Here is a 22621-nt window from a genome sequence, read left to right as displayed (position 1 = left end):
TCACTGTCCGCTCCACATTGACAAAATACAGTACTGTGCAAAAATCATACATTTTTACTGGAGAAGAAAGATAACTCCTGTAGAAATAACATTCTTAACAGTGAAACCCACCAACCAAGAATCCATATTGGGTTTGTATGTGTTAAAAACAGGAGGTCCAACATTGTGGGGTCATGATTGGCAGAGACAACAAAAACTTGATTGGAGATCCATCCACATTCCCTGCAATAGAGCCAACTGAAAGCAAGTTGAGAAAGGTACTGGATGTTGCCAGTATTTAAGGATGGCATTGGAAAGCGCAGATGGCATTTGAAAGGGTAAAAAAGTGTTAAGTGAAAATGCCACACCCAATTTTTACGAAACCCATCCAGTTCCTTGTACCTTCTGTGATAAATTAGCCAGTGAGCTCTATCAATGGAGGCTGAAGGAATTCTTTCCAAGATTGAGTGGAGCCCATGGGCAATGCCAGTGGTCCCAGTAGTGAAGTAGGATGGATGTCAGAATCAGTGGTCATCTTAAGGTCGCCATCTGAAAATAGATCAACGTTTTTTGCCCTGGATAGAGGGTACCTTTCCAAACCCTTCGAGAGGGAAGCACTTCAGCAAAGTGGACTTAGCTGAGGCCTACCTCTCGATGGAGATGGAAGAAGAGTCCAAAGAGTTTCTCACCATAAACACTCACAAAGGACTTTATCATTATAATAGGCTTGTTCTTGGAGTACCATCTGCACCTACACTCTGCCAGAAAGCTATGGACCAGGTACTGCAAGGCTGCCCAGATACTTAATGTTACCTGATTGATATCATTGTTACCGGTGAGGATACAAAGTTAATCTCGAAAATCACAAGAAAGTGTTAAAAAGATTAGAAGATAATGGGTTTAGAGCGTGACCCGACTTGTGAATTTTTCCAGTGGTTCCAACCACCGGGCCACGGACCAGTACTGGGCCGCAAAGCATGTGCTACTGGGCCGTGAGGAAATGATATGAAACAATATGAGTCAGCTGCACCTTTCCTCATTCCCTGTCACGCCCACTGTTGAACTTGAACGCACGCGAGTTCATTATGCACGCGAGATCATTACCCATACGAGGTCATCTGTTGGTCATTAACCTTCAACTACTCAACGAGTAAAAAACAAACGTTGCTTGAGAGTTTCTTTGGAAGAGGTGGTAGGGGACGTAAAAGGCCTAATGATGATGATAACGCAGAGGCAGCTGAGGCCAAGACTGCAAAAAAAAAGAAAGCTTTCTTCAACAGAAAATACGATGGGTCGTACAGAAAATATGGCTTTAATGCGACCGGTGACTCACGCGCTCCAAGCCGCCTGTGTGTGATATGTGGAGACAAGCTGTCTAATAAGGCAATGAAGCCCTCAAATCTGCTTCGGCACCTTGAGTCCAAGTACCCTGCACTTAAAGACAAACTCGTTGAGTTTTTTGAGCAGAAAAAACGTGAGCAAGTGGGACAGAGGCAAGTGCTGAGAGCCACCACCTCCACAAATGCTGCTGCTCTGAGAGTATCATACTGATGACACTGCACTGATTGGCCTAATCTCAAATAATAATGAGGCAGCATACAGAGAAGAAGTAATCAAAAGAAAACAACCTCTCCCTCAATTGTTGCAAAAACAAAGGAGCTGGTTGTGACTACAGGAGGAATGGAGACAGGCTAACCCCTATTGACATCAATGGATCTGGGTGGGTCTGAGAGGGTGAACAGCTTTAAGTTCCTCAGCATAAATATCTCTGAGGATCTCACATGGTCTGTACGTTCCCTGGAGCGTAGAAGAATGAGGGGAGATTTGATAGAGGTGTATAAAATTATGATGGGTATAGATAGAGTGAATGCAAGCAGGCTTTTTCCACTGAGGCTAGGGGAGAAAAAAACCAGAGGACATGGGTTAAGGGTGAAGGGGGAAAAGTTTAAAAGGAACATTGGGGGGGCTTCTTCACACAGAGAGTGGTGGGAGTGTGGATTGAGCTGCCAGATGAAGTGGTGAATGCGGGCTCACTTTTGACATTTAAGAAAAAATTGGACAGGTATATGGATGAGAGGAGTTTGGAGGGATATGGGCCAGGTTCAGGTCAGTGGGACTAGGCAGAAAAATGGTTTGGCACAGCCAAGAAGGGCCAAAAGGCCTGTTTCTGTGCTGTAATGTTCTATGGTTCTATGGTACAAGTTGTGTGGTGAAAAAGGCACAACAGCGCCTCTTTCACCTCGGATGGTTGAAGAAGTTTGGTGTGGGCCCCCAAATCCTGAGAACTTCCTATAGGAGCACAGTTGAGAGCATCCTGACTGGCTCCATCACTGCATGGTATGGGAACTGTACTTCCTTCAATCACAGGACTCTGCAGAGAGTGATGCGGAAAGCCCAGCACATCTGTAGATGTGAATTTCCCACTATTCAAGACATTTACAAAGACAGGTGAGTAACAAGGACCTGAAGGATCATTGGGGACCTGAGTCACTCCGACTACAAACTGTTCCAGCTGCTGCCATCCGGGAAATGATACCACAGCATAAAAGCCAGGACCAGCAGGCTCCAGGACAGCTCCTTCCACCAGGCCATCAGGCTGCTTAACTCATGCTGATACAATTGTATTTCTATGATATATTGACTATTCGGTTGTACATACTATTTATTATAAATTATTATAAATTGCACATTGCACATTTAGACGGAGACGTAACAAAGATTTTTAACCCTTGTGTATATGAAGGACGTAAGTAGTAAAGTCAATTAAATTTCCTTCACTATGTGTATTACCTCTTTAAAATGACCCCATTGTTTCTGAACTGAGTCAGCGTTAAGCAGTTCCTTCCAGTTTATCTTCTCAAGTCTTTGCCACATCTGCACAAATTTTGCCTTTCTGAAATTCAATTTAATGGCTTTGTTTTTACTAATATACTCTCCCAAGAAACTTTGAGACTAACAATGTTATGCAACTAATTCTAAAGGCGCACAACTTCCCTACTCAAAATTCTATCCTGATTGTTACAGAATGTCAAAACTAGACAGGCCTTCCCTCTTGTTGGTGCATGCTCTTGGCCTGGACACACCTAGAAAACAAGAACACTTACATTATGTCTGAATACTGTTTCTGGATTTCAGTTCAGCACTTAACCCACAGCCCTTGGTGAACTAATTCCTACTATTTGATCGATAAGGGGGTGATTGATAAGTTCGTGGCCCAAGGTAGAAGGGGTCAATTTTACACATTTATTTTTCCTACATTTACACACTTAGTCCAATGGTCATGGTGCATACGGATCCCTTCTTTGTAGAAGTTGGCGTCTTGAACCTCCAGAAGTGGTCCACAGCATGGGGTGATTGATAAGTTTGTGGCCTAAGGTAGAAGGAGATGTTATTATCTTCAAACTTTCTGCATTTTCACTCAGAGTTGAACTGCACATGCATGTAATGAGAGTTGTATAACTCATATCCTTCTACCTTAGGCCACAAACCAATCACTCCTGCTGTGGACCACCTGGAGGTCCAGGACACTCTTGTTACGAGCACATGCAGTTCAATTTGAGTGATAATGTAGAAAGTTTGAAGTTAATAACTCATCTCCTACCTTAGGCCACAGACTTATCAATCACCCATCTGTGGACACTTTCTGGAGGTCCAAAATCGGTATGGTCCCCGACTGCTGGACTAAGTGTGTACATGTAGGAGGGGACTATGTTGAAAAATGAATGTGCTAGGTTTTCTACAATTGACTCCTTTTTTACCTTAGGCCACGAACTTATCAATCACCCCTCGTAAATACACCAGTGTACAACTGGGTGTTGGACCTCTGAACTAACAGACCTCAAATAGTTAGGATGGACAACTGCTCCTCCCTCCCCACCATCCTCAACGTGGGTTCCCCAGGTCTGTGTACTGAGTCCATTGCTGTATGTTGTGCGCAGGCATGACTGAATGGCCAAACAACGAAGTGTCAAGTTCGTAGATGACATGACAGTGGCGGGGCTCATCACTGACAATGAGATAGCTTACAGAGAGGAGGGGGAAGAGCTCGAGGCCTGATGCCAGTGTCAGCAAGACAAAGGAGATGGTTATTGACTTCAGGAGAACTTTACTTTACTTCAGGAGAACCCCTTTACTTTCTGAGGAGGTTGAAGAGAGTTGGACTATGCATATCTATGCTCATGTCCTTCTACAGATGGGCAGTAGGAAACATCCTAACGTGCTGCATTACTGCCTGGTCCTGAAACTACACTGCAGTACCAAATGATGGAAGAAAGTCCAATAATGTGTGTATACGATGACCTTCTGCACAAATTGTTAGCTTAATAACGGGTAGTCAAAACTGTCTAACCCACCTTCTGCACCAGCCTACCCGCCATCAAAGATATTTATTTAGAAATAGTGTGGAGTAGGTCCTTCAAGCTGCACTGCCTCCCACACTCAACAACTCCAATCTAACTCGAGCCTAATCACTGTGCAGTTTACAATGACCAATTAACCTACCCTTTGGACCATGGGGAGAAACCAGAAGAAGCGGGGAAAACCCACCGGGAGGATGTACCGACTCCTTACAGATGACTCCTGAATTGAACACTGAACCTGAGGTATGACAGCATCACACTAACCGCTATGCTACCGAGGCACCCAACAGAAATCGAAAGGTGCCGGACAGAGACCCAGCAATTTTAAGGAGGATCCCACCCACCCTGCTTATAGATTGTTTGCCCCAGCCCCATCAGGGAGAAGGCTGGCAGCGTCCACGCCAGGACAACCAGGCTTAAAACAGTTACTTTCACAAAGCAGTAAGGTTCTTTTAAGAGACTCCTGGATGGCTACATGGAGATTATAAAAATAGAGGTAGAGCCTAGGTAGTTCTAAGGTAGGGGTCAACACAGCATCGGCAGTATACTTTGTGTTTTCGAAGGTAGAGACATGTTCGGCACAGCTTTGTGGGCCGAAGGGCCTGTATTGTGCTGTAGGGTTTCTATGATCAACACCTCCACTCACTGCCCCACTACTACTTTATCATTTCCTTATGTACACACTTCTGTGCGTAGAGTCACTTTATGGACATACAATCAATGTATATAAGCTGTCTTATATATTTTTTGTGCAGGATCGGATCCGGATTTACTGCGAGCCATGCTGAATCTCTCCGACTTCCCGGTTTCGGCGCGTGGCCGTGGCAGGGCGGAGTGACGTGTCACGTCAGGCGGGAGCGAGCCGTAGGGGAGGCCGGGAGTTGGGCTGCGGTCGTCCGCCTGCTGTCTGTGGGCAGGGCCGGTCCGGTCCGGCCTTGGGCTACTGTGTTGGGAAGTGTGTGTTTGACCTCCGAGTAAGGTGGTGGGGCCGATATTTTTTGGAGGAACCTGCCATCAACGTCCTGGGAGCGTTGAGGCCGCGAAGGGCATGTTGTCGACATGGAGCGAGGATACCTGGTTCCAGGACACGGAGAGCCCGGAGGCGGAAGAATGCAGGTACTGGCCCTGTCTGACCGGTCAAACCGTGTGTCCTGTCATTGCGTTCTGATCAACTGACTGCATGGCCTGAATTGTAGCTTCTTGTGCCTGGGAGATTCCTTCCTAAATCGCCGTATAAGAACGGTTATGTTCAGTTCATGTGTGGGTTAGGTGTACCATAGCGGACATTGCTGTTACTATGTCTTATTTAGGAGGAGGATGATACCAAGTGGAAAGAGGTAGTTTTCAGTGACAGCTGCGAAGTAAAATCCGATTTTCTTCTGAAGCTGCAGAATCGCTAGGATCAACTGTCCTAAATCGACAATTATAATTTTCTATAACTCTATGGATTCGGAGCCTTTGGCTGCAAGATGCGACCGTGTATCCAGTTATTTAGATCATATTGATTCCCAGATGCTTTTACATTTAGGATTTCAGCAATTATGGGTGCTGAAGATGCACAGCGAGCATGTAAGTCTCTTACTGCAGTCCGCATCGTAGCGTAACTACAGCACGGGAAGCCGTCAAGTTCACGTGGAGGAATTCAGTTATTCCCATTCCTTTTATTCCTGCAGCCCAAATAGTTCAATTTGTTCGCGCTCACCCACCAATTTCATTTTGAACCTGTTGATCGTCTTTGTCTCCCATCACTTTTAAAGGCAATGAATGTCATACAGCACAAATTTAAAAAAATGCTCCAGTAGTAAGTGCATTTTTGAGCAATAAATGTCTCACAGGCATTACTTTTAAGAGCTAAATATCCATCCTCAGGCGATTAAATGTTTGCTGATGTCACAAGCAAACTGGGTAGTTTCCACAAGTAGCCAACATTTATGATGTCATTGATCATAATATTTTGAAACAATTCTATTTTGTATTTTAAATGATGACCAAAAGAACAAAGGAAGAATGTAATTATGCTGGAGAATGGAATGCTCGAAGTTTTAACACTGCTCTTTCTGTGCTGCTTTTAAACCTTGGAGATTCGGCTTACATAATTTATTGCTACTTTGCTCACTTAAAACATCAAGGATTGTTTTTAGTTGAGATAGCTCTATGTAGCATGTTCCTGTTACCTCAAAGTTAATTTAACTAGGAAAAAAGTAGAAATATAATAAAATTAATGCAAATAAAATTAGTTTTTTGATTAATTAAACCTATTTTAAATAAGAGGAACCAGTTTAGTACCAATTTTTGCACTTCAGGGCTCTAGCAATTATAATGAGATTTTCTAAGTTTCTTTTATATAGGAGTTGCACAGCCTGCAAAAAAAAACTTGATTTTGTTCTATGTGCTGATTATAATGAATATTTGAGCAGTTGAATGTTTTTTTTATCTTACTCAAGTTCTTGCAAAAGCTTTGCTAATGGAAGTTTCCATTGGTGGGTTAAGTTTATGCCAATTGTTCTGCCTTCTTATTAATATTTGACTTGAACTTTTATGTTGTTTTAATTTGTTGGTTAAGCATTGCATATGTTACAACTGCAGAAGGTATTGGTGAAATCACACATAGAGTATTGTGTGCGGTTCTCACCCAGATACAGGAAGGATGTTTTTAAACTGGAGAAAGTGCTGAATAAAGTTGTCAAGGATATTGCTGGGACATGAGGGCCTCTGTTATAAGGCGAGATGGATAGGCTGGGATTAATGTTCCCTCTAAGGTCTGTACACACATACACATCTTTTGCTCCTAGTGCGCACAAAAGCTGGTCACCCTCTACCACATTGGCATGTTAAGTATATTTCATGATTGTACACAATCACATTTCCTTTTCTGGTTTTTGATGCAGAAGGTGTTGATCTCACAGAGCTTGCAATGATTTGTCTTCAGATTTTAGAATTGGTTTATTTATACTGTTTTTTTTTTGAAGAAATTATTCAGTGTGCACCTGTTGTTGTCACTGGCAAAAAATTGCACAGCAGAAGATTTTTTGCATCCACTTGTCATTACAAATTAGGGGGAACATTGGCTGGGATGGTTTTTCCCGGAGCGAAGGGAACTGGGGGATGACCTTTTGAAGGTTTATAAAGTCATGAGAGGTAGACATAATGTGGATGGTCACAGTCTTTTTCTGTAGATAAGGGAATCTAAAGCTAGAAGGCACAGGTTTAAGGTTGGAGGGGAAAGATTGGGAAAATGGAAACCTACTGGGGAAGTTTTGCACGTGGATGGTATTGGGCATATGGCATAAGCTGTCAGAAGTGGCAGAGCAAGATGCAATTACAACATTTAAAAAGTATTTAGATGCATCCATGGGTAGGAAATGTGTAGAGAAATATGTGCCAAACACAGGGAAATGGGATAAACTCAGGAAGGCCCCTTGGCTGGCATGAATGACTTGGGCTGAAGGGCTTTCCTATGCTCTTTAACTCTATGACTGCATCTGTTTTGTAATTTTCAGCATTGTTGAAACAGAATTCTGTAGTTATTTATGCGGATTCAATTTTTTAGGTGACTAGTTGCTATTTCGTAGTATCAATAAACATCAATCACGTGAAAAATGCTCTAATTATTCTTGCAGATAAAAGACGATATTAAAGTTGCTATCAATATGGAAGAGTGTACTTATCCACAAAGTTATTTCAGTTTTTATAGAATGCGTCAATTATTGTCCAACTTAATTATCCCGGAACTAATAATGAAACAGTGGAGACTCTGGCAGCAGAAATAGGCCACAGAGCGAATTTCCCAGTTTGCTTGTGGCATTAGTATGGTGGGTTTTCTTCATGGAAGAATAATAGTGACAAGGTGTTTTTCAATGACAAAGTGGTAGTTTCATGGTTTCCATTAATATGTTTTTTTAAATATATATAAAACATGTTTACTTAGAAACCCTGGTTCTTAATTCTCCAACTATAATTGTGGTGTTCAAAGGTTCATTTATTATCAAAGTATACAACTTTGAAATTCTTCTTCTGTAGGTAGCCATGAAACCCGAACGAAAAGAGAGGCAGCATGATCATCATAAAAAAAAAACATTAGAAGGGTCAGGCAAGAAACTCAATATAAAAAGCTACAAGTCTGAAAAAAGTCTATAGTTCAAGTTCATATCTAAAAAGCAGAATATCTGGGTAACATTCAAACTCATCTCTGAATCAGTGGTCCAGAATTTTCACTATGACTACTTAACCATTCTGCTTCCAAAACCCATGACCAGGCTGGAACTTTTGTTTTCGCAAGAAAAGTGAAGCTGGTATAATTGTATTTTCTTTTAAGGTCTGTAAGGTTCTAGTAGGATAATTGCTGAAAATATTTTTCCATGCTTGGCAGATCAGAACTTAGCACCATTGATATAAGTTAGAATAAAGCAACTGAAAATTGCTTTCTGGACACCAGACCCAACCAGTTCCCCTCCACCACCACTCTCCTCCATTTAGTGGAACTTGTCCTCACACTTAAATAATTTCTCCCTTGGCTTTTCCCACTTCATTCAAACAAAAGGTGTAGCTATAGGGAATTGCATGGGTCCTAGCTATGCCTGCCTTTTTGTCGGCTATGTGGAACAGTCTACGTTCCAAACATACACAGGTGTCTGTCCCCCACTTTTCCTACACTGCATTGACTGCATTGGTGCTGCTTCCTGTACCCATGCTAAGCTCGTCGACTTTCATCAACTTTGCCTTCAACTTGCATTCTCTAATTTACCTGGCCCATTTCCGACACCTTTCTCCCCTTTGTTGATCTTTCTGTCTCTATCTCTGGAGACAGCTTATCTACTGATGTCTATTACAAACCTATGGAGTCTCATAACTACCTGGACTATACCTCTTTCCCACCCTGTTACCTGTAAAAATGCCATCCCCTTTTCTCAATTTCTCCATCTCTACTGCATCTGCTATCGGGATGAGGCTCTTCATTCTAGAATGAAGGAGATGTCCTCTTTTTTCAAAGAACAGGGCTTCCCTTCCTCCACCATCAATACTGTCCTCAGCTGCATCTTTTCAATTTCACTCACATTTGCTCTTAACCTATCACCCCGCCACCCTAGCAGGGATAGGATTCCACTTGTCCTCAACTACCACCCCAGCAACCTCCCTGTCCAGCACATAATTCTCTAAAACTTCTGCCATTTCCAACCGGATCCCACCACCACCAAGCACATCTTTCCCTCCCCCCACTTTTTGCTTTCTGCAGGGATCGCTCCCTACGTGACCCCCTGGTCCTTTCATCCCTTCCCACTGATCTCCCTCCTGGCACTTAACCCTTGAAAGTGGAACAGTTTCTACAGCTGCCCCTACTCCACCTGCTTCATTCCCATTCAATGTGCCTAACAGTCCTTCCAGGAAGGCGACTCTTCACCTGCGAGTCTTATAGGGTCATATACTTTGATGCTCCTGGTGTGGCCCTCTTTATAACAGTGAGACCTGACATAGATTAGAAGACTGTTTCACTGAGTACCTACTCAGAAGAAGCGGGATTTCCCAGTGGCCACCCATTTTAATTCCACTTCCCATTCCCATTCCGATATGTTAATCCCCAGCCTCCTCTGCTGTTGTGATGTGGCCACACTTGGGTTGGAGGAGGAACACCTTATAGTCTGTCATGGTAGCCTTCAACCTGATGGCATGAGCATTGGTTTCTTGAAATCCCAGTAATGGCTCCCCCCACACACACCCACCATTCCCCATCTCCTTTTCCCTCTCTCCCTTATCTCCTTGCTTGCCCTCGCCTCCCTCTAGTGTTTCTCCCCCTTTTCTTACTTCCATGGCCTTCTGTTCTCTCCCATTGGACTTCCCCTTTGCCAGCTCTGTATCACTTTCACCAAAAAACTTTCCAGCTCTTTACTTCACCCCCCCCCCCCGGCCCCCGGTCGTGTTTCTGTCTCCCCGCCCCACCTTTTAATCTACTCATCTTTATTTCTCCAGTCCTGCCAAAGGGCCCTGGCCCGAAATGTCTACTCCACTCTTTTCCCCTAAGATCTAGTCCATCATCTCTTCATTTTTAATTTCATGTTTACCTTGCATTGGATTAATCATTATTTTTGGTTTCAGGAAGTGGAGGGTGTGCTTCGTGATACATTTGTTTTTCATGGTTCGCTGCATTCTTATTTAAACTGGGCTTAATGGTGCGCTAATTATGATATGTTAAGCAATAATTAATTTGTGGTTACAGTATTTTAAACAGTCTTTTGGTCATTCCTTGTTCTGGTTTAAGATGGCGCTGGTGAAGCACAGCGATGACTTACTGGCAGCAAACAGACCTACTAATTATTTTGTTATTCACACTTTTTATCAAAAATGGTCACTGCAGTCAATAGCCTGTAACTCCCCTTTTGGAGTTGAGCTTTTGAGCTACCTGTAGGACCTGGCATTTTTAGGGTGTGAGCTGAAGTCCAGAAAGTGCAAGACCGGTGTGCCTGGGTATGAATCAAAGCGGTGGAGCCTGGGCCTGAAAGTGGGGAACAAGCCAATGTTTGGTTGCTGGAGCAGATTTGGAGGAGATTTGAAGCAGAAGAACTGAAGTGAGGCAGAGTTGAGGTGGCGAAGCCTGGGCCCATGAGTGAGGCACAAGCTGACGTTGACTGATTTTAAGTACTCAGCCAGATTGGGAAAGTCAGGTGCTGGCTGAATTGAAGCGGTGGTTCCCGGGCCTGAGGGTTTATTGCAGGGCTTGGGTCTGAGAGTGAGTAACAACCTGCTGTTTGGCTGATTTAAGCACCCGGCAAAATTGGAAATCTCAGTGTATTGGGACCAGAGGTGAGGGAGGGGCTGGTATTCAGCTTGGCGAGGTTTACTTCCCTCTGCTCTGAACTGAGGTGCCGCCTGCAGCTAACGGGCTCCTGAATTGGTTTTGACTGGCTTCGTGGTTGTGGACTTATTTCCATGAGCTTCAGTTCTGAATGCTATTTACTTACTTTTATTGTTTGCTTGATTGTTTTTTTTGTTTTTGACAGTCTTTTTTAAATGGATTCTCTTGGGTTTCTTTGGTTTGTGGCTGCCTGTAAGGAGACGAATCTCAAGGTTGTATATAGTATACATACTTTGATAATGTACTTTGAACTTTGAAATTCCTCTGTAACAAATTCAAAGTCACAAATATAGATTTTTTATCATAAATGTTATGCTTATGTGCATAACCTGCAATATGTTCAAGTAACATTTTTGACGAATAAAGCACTGTTCTTTGCTCGGGTTATATTTTTGTGGTTCTCAGTGTTGTTCTTAAACTTGTCTTAGGCAAGAACACTGGAAGCTTTTGGGTGCCTTGAAGACTACTGTGGAGGGGTTGCTGTCAACCAACAATCCAAATGTTTGGTCCAAATATGGAGGATTGGAGCGACTCTGCAAGGAAATGAACAACATCATGAGTCATGGACTTCTAGAAGACAAGGTCTTGATTTATTGTCTCTTGTGACAACATGTTATCATCAAAACATTGACTCTTATTTCTTCCAAAGATCAGTGTTTGAATTGTTTAGCCATTGTGATTTGTGGTTCAAAATGATCTGAATTGATGAGGTTCTTTAAGAGTGCAGAGCTATTGAAAAAGCATGATACGGAAGCATACTCTTCTGAAACACATTTGATGGTGCTATTTCACACCTTTTTTATTCCAATTGATATATGGCCCAGTATGACTTCTTTCCCTTCAGGAAATAATCACAAAAATGTTAAATTTTGTTCCTATACGATAGTGCACTTATCACTGTAAAGTAGTTGACTAATTATACATAATTAAATTTAGCAGATGTTGCAGGAGGTTTAGGTAAGTATTATAACAAATCCTGGGAATATATCATTGTTCCTTCACCACCACATCAGATTCTTGAAGCTTGCCGCCCAACAGCAATCTGGGAATAACTTCATCCCAAGTACAGCAGTAGTTTAAGAAAACAACTCCATACCATCTTCGTGGGGATTATTAGGGATGAGTACTAAACACTGGCACTGCCAGTGTTGCCCAGATCTCCAAAAAATCACCCATCACCCTGGAGATGCCCTCTTCTCATTGTGACCATCAAAGAGGAAGTACAGGAGCTTGAAGACGCACACTCAGTGTTTTAGGAACAGCTGCTTCCCCTCTGCCATCAGGTTTCTGAATGGACAATGAAATCATGTACACTAACTCACTATTTTTTCTTGCTCTCTTTTTGCACAACTTATTTAATTTCATGACATATGCCAGTAATATTAAACCTGACTCTGATCCAGAAATGAATATAAACAAAAACAAATGTAAATTATTTGAACCATGGTGTTGAAATGGGGGGTGGGGTGGTGCAGAGTAACAACTTTTTCATTTTGGATAAATGAGAACAGTAAAAATTAATTATGATGAGAAAAAGGTTTGCAGGTGCTGGAATCTGGAGCAAAAGGCAACTCAGTGGGTCGAGCAGCCTTTCAGATGAGTTTAAGTATGACATGGGGCAAAATTGAAAATAATGATAAATACAGGGCCAATGGTGTTATATTTGATTGCATGCAGTATGTGGAATAAAGTAGCACAGTTAGAGATTGGTGAATATTGTGGGCTTCACTGAGTCGTAGCTGAAAGACATAGTGGTTGGGACTTTGTATTGACAGTACAAGCAGGTAGGCAGAGTGGGTGGAGTGGCTCTGTTGGTAAAATGAAATCAGATCCTTTGAAAGAGGTGACATTAGGATCAGAAGAAATAGAATCCTTCTAGGTAGAGTTAAGAAACTGCAAAGGTAAAAAGACACCGATGTGAGTTATATACACGTCCTTGGACAGTAGCCGGAATGTGGGGTGTAAATTTCAACAGGAAATAGAAAAGGCATGTAATAAGGATAATGTTATGATAGTCATGGGGGAATATAAAATGCAAAAAGATTGGGGAAAGTTAGGTTGGTGTTGGATCCCAAGAGAGGAAATATATAGAATGCCTATGACATTGGTTTTTAGAGCAGCCTGAGGTTGAGCCCTCTAGGGGAAAGGCAATTCTGGATTGTGTTTTATGTAATGAACCAGATTTGATTATGGAGTTTATGGTAAAGGAATCATTGTGAGGCAGTGATCATAATATGATTGAATGCACCCTTCAGTTTGAAAGGGAGAAGATAATCAGCTGTATCAGTATTACAGTGGAGTAAAGGGAATTACAGAGGCATGAGAGAGGAGCTAGCCAAAGTTGACTGGAAGGGAACACTAGCAGGGATGATGGTAGAACAGCAGTGGCTGGAGTTTTTGGTGGCAATTCGAAAGGCACAGGAGAGGTACATCTCAAAGATGAAGTAATATTCTAAAGGGAGGATGAGACAACTGTGGGTGACAAGGGAAGTCAAAGACAGCATAAAAGCAAAAAAGGGTATATAACATAGCAAAAATTTAGTGGGAAATTAGGATTGGGAAGCTTTTAAAAATCAACAGAAACCAGGATAGACAAAGGAGAGTTAACAGATGTTCACTTGAATTTTCAGAAGGCCTTTGACAAGGTGTTGCACGTGAGGCTGCTTAATAAGTTTAGAGCCCATGGTATTACAGAAATGATTCTAGCACAGATAGAAGATTGGTTGACTGGCAGGAGGCAAAGAGTGGAGAAAATCTGGTTGGCTGTTGGTGTATACTGGTGTTGTGCAGGGATCAGTATTGGGACCACTCCTTTTCATGTTATATGCCAACAATTTGAATGAAGGAATTTGAATGAAGCTTTGTGGCCAAGTTTGCAGTTGATACAAAGGTAGGTGGAGAGGCAGATAGTGTTGAGGAAGCAGGGAGTCTGCAGAAAGACTTTGACAGATTTGGAGAACGGGCAAAGAAGTAGTCAAAGGATTGTGATGTAGGGAAGTGTATGGCTGTACATATTGGTACATTTTGCTTCTGCATAGTCTATTTTCTAAGCAGGGAGAAAATTTAAAAATCTGAGATGTAAGGGGATTTGGGAGTCCTTTGCAGGATTCCCTAAAGGTTAACTTGGAGGTTGAGTTGGTGGTAAGGAAGGGAAATGCAATGTTAGCATTCATTTTGAGAGGACTAGAATGTGATGCTGAGGCTCACTAGCCAGACCTCACTTGGAGTAATGTGAGCATTTTTGTCTTAACTAAGAAAAGATGTGCTGACATTGGAAAGGGTCCATAGGAGGTTCACAGGAATGATTCCAGGAAAGAAAGTCTTAACATTTGAGGAGTGTTTGATGGCTCTGGGCCTGTATTCATTGGATTTTAGAAGAAAGAGGAGGGATTGTTATTGAAACCTATCAAATATTAAATAGACAGAGTGGATGCTGAGGATATTTTGTATAGAAGGTGAGTCTAAAACCACAGGGCATAGCCTCAGAATAGAGGCACACCCATTTAGAACAGAGATGAGAAAGAATTTCTTTAGCCAGTGGGTGATGAATTTTTGGAATTCATTGCCACAATGGTTGTGGAGGCCAAGTCATTGAGTATATTTAAAGCAGAAGTTGATAGGTTTTTGGATAGTCAGGGTGTCAAAGCTTACAGGGAGACTGAAGGAGAATGGAGTCGAAAGGGTTAATAAATCAGCCAGAATGAAATGACAGAGAAGACTCGATGGGCCAAGTGGCTTAATTCTGCTCCTATGTCTTAAGGTAAATGGGAAAGGAATTGTCAACATTTACAGTATAACTGATCAAAGAATTAATCTTTATTATTGGGCATTATAATTAATGCTGCCTAACTTGCTGAGTTTGCCCAACATTCTGTGTGTTGCTCAAGATTTCCAGCATCTGCAGAATCTCTTATGATTATTATTATTGATTTTTTTTCAGCTCATGGATTGTAGACTTGTACTGCTTGGCCTTGTTGAAGTGAGTGCTGGTTCTGCAGTTCAGTAGCTGGTGTTTACTTATATGGGGTATGTTGTGTTTTTAGTTTGGCCGTGGGATGTTCCCTGGCTAAGAATGCTGATATTTATTGCCAATCCTTCATTAGTACACAACTGAAAAGGCTGTTGGAAGCTCTTACACTGGTTGGTCTAGTTACATAGGCCAGACTGATTAGGAATGGTAGATGTCCTTCACAGTATAATGTGAGTGAGTGCAATGTGTTTTGAATGACAACACATAGCCTTTGCATACAAAATAGTGTAGGTACTGAGTAGATCAGGGCACATCTATCAAGGGAAATAAACTCCTGACATGTCGGCAGAGACCCTTCAGCAAGACCTGTCTTGATGAATGGTCTCAGTCCAAAATGTTGACTGTTTATTTCCCTTCATAGGTGTACCTCGATCTGTTCAGTTCCTCCAGCATTTTGTGTGCTGCTGCTGATTTACAGCATCTACAGAATCTCTTGTGTCAAACACATAGCTTTTTGTGTGTTAGAAATTCAAGTGTTTGTTCAGACACTGAAATTCATTGGGTGTATATGCCTCTATCAACCATTTAGACAGTACATTTAAGATTCCAAAATAATTCTTCTTTAGATCCTTTATAAACCTATTCCTTGCCTTAAACTTATGCTTATGTACACCTGCTGTGGGGAAGTTTCCTGCTACATACCCAATCTCTGCCCCTCTTAATTTTGTATCCCTCTGTTGGGTTATCTTTCTCTGCTCCAAGGAAAGCAAATCATGCCTATCCATTCTCTCCTTGTGTATGAAACAATTCATACAGGTATATTTAATTACTTACATCTAGGTTCCCCAGTTTCCATGATTGATTTGAACTTATATATCTGGATATAGTCCATGTCTCTAGAAGCTAGTCTGGTATCTTTGCCACTAAGTTCCATGGAAAATATTTACATTGATAGTTTAAATTATTGTTAATTGCATGTTGATGGCTTGATTGACTCTGGTGTAAAACCATCTTTTTAAAAGCCCTTTTTGTGTGACTATCAAATTTACCTTCTATTACCCTTAATAATCCTGCTTGGAGAGGTTTCAAACAAAGTTGTCAAATTGTTATTTTCCTGTAATGAAAGGTTTTATTTTTGCTTTTGGTTCTTGACCAAAATCTAATGGACTTGATTAATAGAATATCTAATGGATTTGATATTTGGAGGACTGCAGTCTTGGGCAGGGATAATTTTATTAAAAATTAAGTAGACAAGATGTTTGAAATCTGAAATAAAATTAGAAAATGTTGAAAACTCTCATCAAGTAATATCTATAGAATGGGAAAGAGTCAACAGTTCAGGTAAAAGACAATAATTTTATTGAAGTGATTTTGCTTGGCTGTTGAAGACTAAATTGAAAAACTACACTATGTTGGGTTATCCTTGCATTATTCTCAGTAATGGTAATTGAGTTTGGGTTAAGCTTGTTTAATTTCTTCATTTGAAGATAATTTGACCAGAGTCAGAGTACATTTTAACTTGTATTTTTGGCAACATGTTTTAACTTACTACGCTAATGCAAAAAAGGGAAGTATTTACTTATCACTGAGCTTAAAACCATGTTTGTTCTTTAATTCAGTGCTGATTGTTTTTTGACTTGCAATCGAAAGTTTTTTCTGTTCTGTAAATTTATTCTGAGAATCCAAAGGAGAACAGTTATTTGAAGTACTATTTTTGAAATCTTTTTTTCAGTTTTAGGTTTGACTTCCTACTTTTAATTGCTGAATATGACAAAATTGACAAACTCCTGAGTTTAAAATGTCCTGAGATACTGAAAAATGAGGGATAAAAAGTGGGGTACAGGTGAGGGAAGCAGTAGATTAATCTTTGAGTAGGTTAGCACAACATCATGGGTTAAAGGGTGTGTGCTGCACTGTTCTATGTTCTATTACACAAATTCTAATAGTTGGTCCCTTTGGTTATATCATGTGACTGGCCTGCAGTGCTTTTGTATTATGTGACTTATGTTGCAGATCTGGGAGTTTCCATAAACTACTGAAAGAAAATGTCAACTATCTCTTGGCTGCATTCTATTTAGGCTGTTTTCCCCCTTCTTGGGAAATTTGTTTAACTATGAAAATGTTCTCTACAAACTGTAATGCTCTGATAAGCAGATAAGAGGGTGTGCATATTTTTAATTTTGTATTCCTGTTACTTGCTGTCACCTGGATTCACTAAGGTTATTACAATGTGAAAAAAAACTCAATTCCAGCTGAATTATCAATATTTCCATTTGGTTTGACCATGAGTCTATAGAAAAATAAAACACGTAATAAAGCAATAAACCCCAAACTAAACCAAGGTTTGATTTTCAGTATCTCACTTTTTACTTTACTTTATTGAAGTTCCAAGGCAGTTCTTGAAACATCACTATTGAAAAAGCAATGTGCCTTACTCTGTTCCCTCTAAGCTGCATGGGTGCACAGCTGCAGGAACTGAATTGCTCCCACACATGTAGCCCTTGTTGCCACACAGCTTGAATAAAGACAGATGAAAATAAGTTCACACAAGGTGAAAAAATGTTCTTTGTTGTACTCTGTTTCATTATACCCTTCAATTAATAAAATCAAAAGCAAGCGATTTTTCAATTTTCATTCGAAATATTCATAGTATGCATATTACAGAAAAAAAATTAAAGTGCCATACATTTTACAGCCATGTAAAAAATTTCCTGTTCAGAACATTTGTTGGTCCGTGTAGCTGTAAAGAAAAACAAATTAGGGTTTTATGAATGAGTTTTGAAGTTGTGAACTGAGATAAAATATCGACTGCTTTTAGCATTTGGCACATAAGTGTGCTATTGGATCTTAATGATTATATCTGGGACAAAGGAAAAGAATAACCTTGTGAAGAGTAAGTTCTCACTGTTAGAGTGTTAGTATATAAATATAATTGCTTTTATGTTTTCAATTAAACAGATATATTTACAGCATAAAGATTACTGGCCATTTGTGAAAGATGTCTGCTGGGTCGGTCCTCATCTTGCTAATAATGAACAGGTAAATTAAAGAAACCTGAATGATAAGGTTATTTACTCTTCTGGTGCTTGTTTGTTGTACTTGAATGTTCGATTACTGCAGAAGGTGTGCTATTTTCCCTTCCTGTTTGTTGTTTTCATGTCTTCTACCAAATCATGAAATATCTTGATATTTAGACATTCATTATAAAATATTTTGGAAATCACAGACCGTTTCAGAATGTATCATTTGACCATTTAAAACTTTCGAATCCTACAGTATTTGAAAGTTAGGATCCTTATTCAAGTTTATTAAAATTAATTTTTTTATTGACACTTATATAAGAACAAGATTTGCATTGTTAATTTTGTCTTTAATTTCCTGTTATCTCTCAAAGCTCAAACCTCAATGAACATTAGAACATACACTCAGTGGCCATTTTATTATGTTTCTCCGGTACATTGTAAAGTGGCCACTAAGGGTCTGTTAATGGATTTCTGTTGCTGTAGCTCATCCACTTCAAGCTCCGAAGTGTGCGTTCAGGAATGCTCATCTGCACACCGCTGTTATTGCTGCACGTGGTTACTTGAATTATGGTTGCCTTTCTTTTGGCTTGAACCAGTCTCATTCTAATGTGACCACTCTCATTTGCAAGGCATTTTTGCCTACAGTACATCAGTGGATTTTTTTGTTTATTTTTAGCACTATCCTCTGTAAACACTTTGCATTAAAATCTCAGGAGATCAGTTTCTGTGATACTCAAACCACCTCCTCTGGCATCAACAATTGCACCACAGTCACATTGCTTCCCCATTCTGATAGTTGGTCTGAAGAACAACTGAACCTTTTGCCCATGTCTGCATGCTTTTATGCATTGAGTTGCTGCCACATGATTGGCTGATTAGATATTTTGTATTAATGTGCAGGTGTACCTAATGAAGTGGCCACTCAGTGTGGAACAGTACAACACAGAGACAAGCCCTTTAGTCGAAATAAAGCTTAAACTTTGACTTGTGCACAGTGATTCACGATTGTTTTAACTTGGTAAAATATTTGGGAAGTGAAACTATAAGGTTAATTTAGATGGTGTTATTTTAATACATTGATTAACAAGTTCAGTGGCACAGCTGGTAGAGCTGCTGCCTTATGGCTGTTATGATCTGATTCGTTTCTGACTTACTGTGCTGTCTTCATAGAATTTGTATGTTCTCCTTGAGACAGTGGATTTCCTTAATTTTCTTCCCACATGCTAAAGCTGTGCTGTGAATTGGCAAATCTAAATCACTTCTACTGTGCATGAGTGATATTAGTTAATGGGTATGTGAGAAGAATGGGTTTCAATGAGGTATCTTTGGGGTATAGGATGATATTGACGGTTGGCATAGGTGCAGTGTGCTGAGTTTTTTATGTCATACAAATATGGAGCTATTATAGACAATAGTTAGCCCACTTAAAGGTAAAACAAGTTCAGATAAAATTGGATTCACTAGATATTCATTTCACTGGAGAATCAATGCCAACAGAGTAGAATAGCAAATGGAAGTTGTCTGAAAGATTGCATATTGGTAGATTGATTTCCCTGCAATATTAAAGGCCAGTTTTTTAAAAACCAAGTAAAGTAACCCGATGAGCAGTCTTGGTGACATAGGGGTAATGTCTCAGAAAATGATTGAAAATCTGCTCAGTTTGGGTGGCAGGAAGTACTTCAAGTAGCCATTAAAGATTTAGACATTTAATTGATTTATTTAATGTTCACCTTCAGTCCTTTCTGCTTTTATTAATTCTGTTTTTTATTGTTCCTCAGTTTTGGTCTTCATTGTTTGCACTTACTTGGCTCAGCTCCCAGTGTATTGTGAAGATGAAGTTTGAAAGATTTCTGCTGCTTCTCCCATGATTTGACTGTTTTTGTTTCCTTGCCTCGCAGTGTATCTGTCCCTTCTATGTTTGTTGAGAATGTTTCTTCCTGGTGTATCCAAGAAAGAAACAAATATCTTCAAATGATGGGAGAAGCTGCAGAGAGATCTTTATGAGTGTTGGAGTGAAATATTTGGCATGGTTAACAAGGGTGATAAAGCATTTTGCATCTATTATTCCGAAATAGTGGTGTCCAGGACTTCTCTATAAAGCGGCATTATGAAACTGTCTCTGTTATTCTTTTATTAATAATAAAAACATTGAATATACATAAATAAGTAACATGACTCCTTTTTCCTAAGAGTTCACAGTTATTGTTACTAATTCATTAATCAATGATAATCTCTGATCAACATTACTACAGCAAGTGAGATTTTTTTTTAGAAGATTACTGCCAATTTGGGGACAGGCTCTCAAAAAGTTTCTTCATTCCTGGACAATTTGCTTCTTGTCAGTTGTACCTGTGGTTTACACTTAGATAGGATAGGAACTTAAGGTGTTAATAAATTTTAGAAAATCAATATCTGGCAGGTTTAGAGTTACCACGTTTGTCTTTACTTTTACTAGATCTGCTTTGAGTCTCTGGTGAGCACATGAAGGAAGCTCCCTTCAGTTTGTACTTTTCTTTCTGCACCTTGCACTTGAATTGCTTCTCTCTGCTTCTGTTTGTTAAGACCCTAGTGGTCTTTTGCTGCCTGTTATAGTCTGTCCTCCTCTGCATTCAATAATATCACCTGCAGTGATATTCTTGCTAGTGTGTTTTGAAAGAGTGTGGTTCATCTTTTGCTTGAACCTCTGGATGTGATGCTAATCCCAAGAGACATCCTCAAGCACCATATTCCAAAATGGTGGCAAATACTGTTGTCAAGTTTTACATGCTGAAATCCATTGTTGTTTACCAGCCTCTAATGTTTTCCTCTAGGTCCGGCAAGGAATCTTTAGCAGCCTCCATTGGATTGTGAAGCTTTTTAATACTTTGCAGGCAGGCCAAACTAGACTTTTCCACAAAACAAGCTTGATACCCACGGCACAAGAATATGTACTGACATAATGATCTCTGCTTCCATCAGTCTTAAAAGTTCAGCTTTCAGTATCTCTTTTTTCAGCTAGTGGAGCACATCTTGTGAGAATGTACCACTGCCTGCTTATTCTTATCTAGCTCAAGACATACTTTCCATCAACCCTTGGAGTTTCTTCAGATTTTTTTCTAAAATAAATCGTGCAGCTGCTTCTTGTGGAGTGTAGAATTTGCATCTGTATTAGGATGATCTCCATCAGATACTGTCTTTATTACTTAAGGCTATTTTCATGGGCCACACGGTTATTGTGAATCAGCCCACAGTTTTACAGGTACAGCAGCAAAGCTGGTTCCTTTTTTTTATTCTTGGAATATTTGATTTCAGCTTGCATTATCTGGTCATGTGCATTGGCACCCCATTCAAGCAGATAAATCTACAATCTATTTTTCCTGAGCTTTGCCTTTCACTTTTAGTGATATGTAGTGATTCACAAAGGCAAGTGTTCCAAGGAAGCTAATAAATTTTTCACAAACTTCTTCAACAGAATGTTGTGTTATGCTGTTATCAGCTGTTTCTTTGTTTTGATGATGTGTTTGTAAAGTTCTGTTGGTTCCCACAGATATATTTAAGGTGAATTTTGACCTTTCTATAAGCCTGCAATCTGGTCGTCCTTCATCTTGGCATCACACTTTGATTTCAGATCATGTTTATAAATTGTATTAACATTGAATTGTGCTTAACATAGAAAATAATAGTTGAGGTATAACTCCACCCACCCTCGCAGTCTCCTATTCACCAAATAGGTGCTGCAAGTCCATCACCTCCAGGACTAGACATTATTTCTGAAACCTCTTTCCTATAGTTATTGATCTCAACAAAACTCATACGGTAGTAACTGTCCATGCACAATGTCCATTAAATGGTCTTTCTTGCTCTCCTTGTTCTGTTGATAATTATTTCGCTTGTTCCTATGTTCACATTTATTTAAATTTGATTATTGGCATTTGTGCAAGTGACTGTTCTGCTAATTGTTGATTGCTCATGGATCGTTGTCTTGTAAATAGTTGGTTGCCATTGTGTTGTCTTTTATGGTATTGTCCTGTGTTTTATGTTTGGCACCGAGCCACAATCAATTCTGGTATGTTTCTTGTACTGGCAATAAAGTGATTCTGATCCTGTCTAGAGTTGTTACTTAGCTGAATAAGTTTTAAGATTACTGAATCATTAGGGAAAAGATGGATGGGCAGTTATAGATGTAAATTTCTTTTTCTATTTTCTCATCCAGCATAAAGATCTTCAGTTTAAACTATAATTTCAAATCTATAATTTGAATATCTTTTTTTTAATCCTCCAGTTGATGGACACCGATGAGCAAACTGTCCCAAAGAGTAATACTCAGAAAGCACAATGTTGGCTTCACCACAGTCTACAGTTCCATTGTTTGTCATCACAGCTAAGATCTTTGCTCAGCAATTACAACTATACAAGGAAGTTTTACAAAGGTACATCAGCTGAATGTATTCAGAACTATGTAAGA

The 22621-nt window shown here is 40.1% G+C and overlaps 1 protein-coding gene across 3 annotated transcripts in view; it reads left to right on the top strand.

The window, feature by feature from the left end:
* The window catches only part of rubcn (rubicon autophagy regulator), a 131033-nt gene that overhangs the window by 67357 nt on the left and 41055 nt on the right, over positions 1-22621 (top strand). For 2 of the 3 annotated variants that reach the window (XM_059944377.1, XM_059944371.1), the window contains 5 exons: positions 5093-5453; positions 11613-11766; positions 15125-15163; positions 18113-18193; positions 22439-22586. In XM_059944377.1, coding sequence (XP_059800360.1) covers positions 5386-5453; positions 11613-11766; positions 15125-15163; positions 18113-18193; positions 22439-22586 — 490 coding nt within the window. In that variant the 5' untranslated portion in view covers positions 5093-5385. Of the gene's footprint in view, positions 1-5092; positions 5454-11612; positions 11767-15124; positions 15211-18112; positions 18194-22438; positions 22587-22621 lie in introns of those variants that run through there. The other variant, XM_059944386.1, reaches the window with a different exon arrangement.

Source organism: Hypanus sabinus, chromosome 2, assembly GCF_030144855.1.
Source record: "Hypanus sabinus isolate sHypSab1 chromosome 2, sHypSab1.hap1, whole genome shotgun sequence".
Taxonomy (NCBI): domain Eukaryota; kingdom Metazoa; phylum Chordata; class Chondrichthyes; order Myliobatiformes; family Dasyatidae; genus Hypanus; species Hypanus sabinus.
The sequence above is the reverse complement of the archived record's forward strand: the minus strand, read 5'-3'. Positions and strand labels throughout refer to the sequence as shown.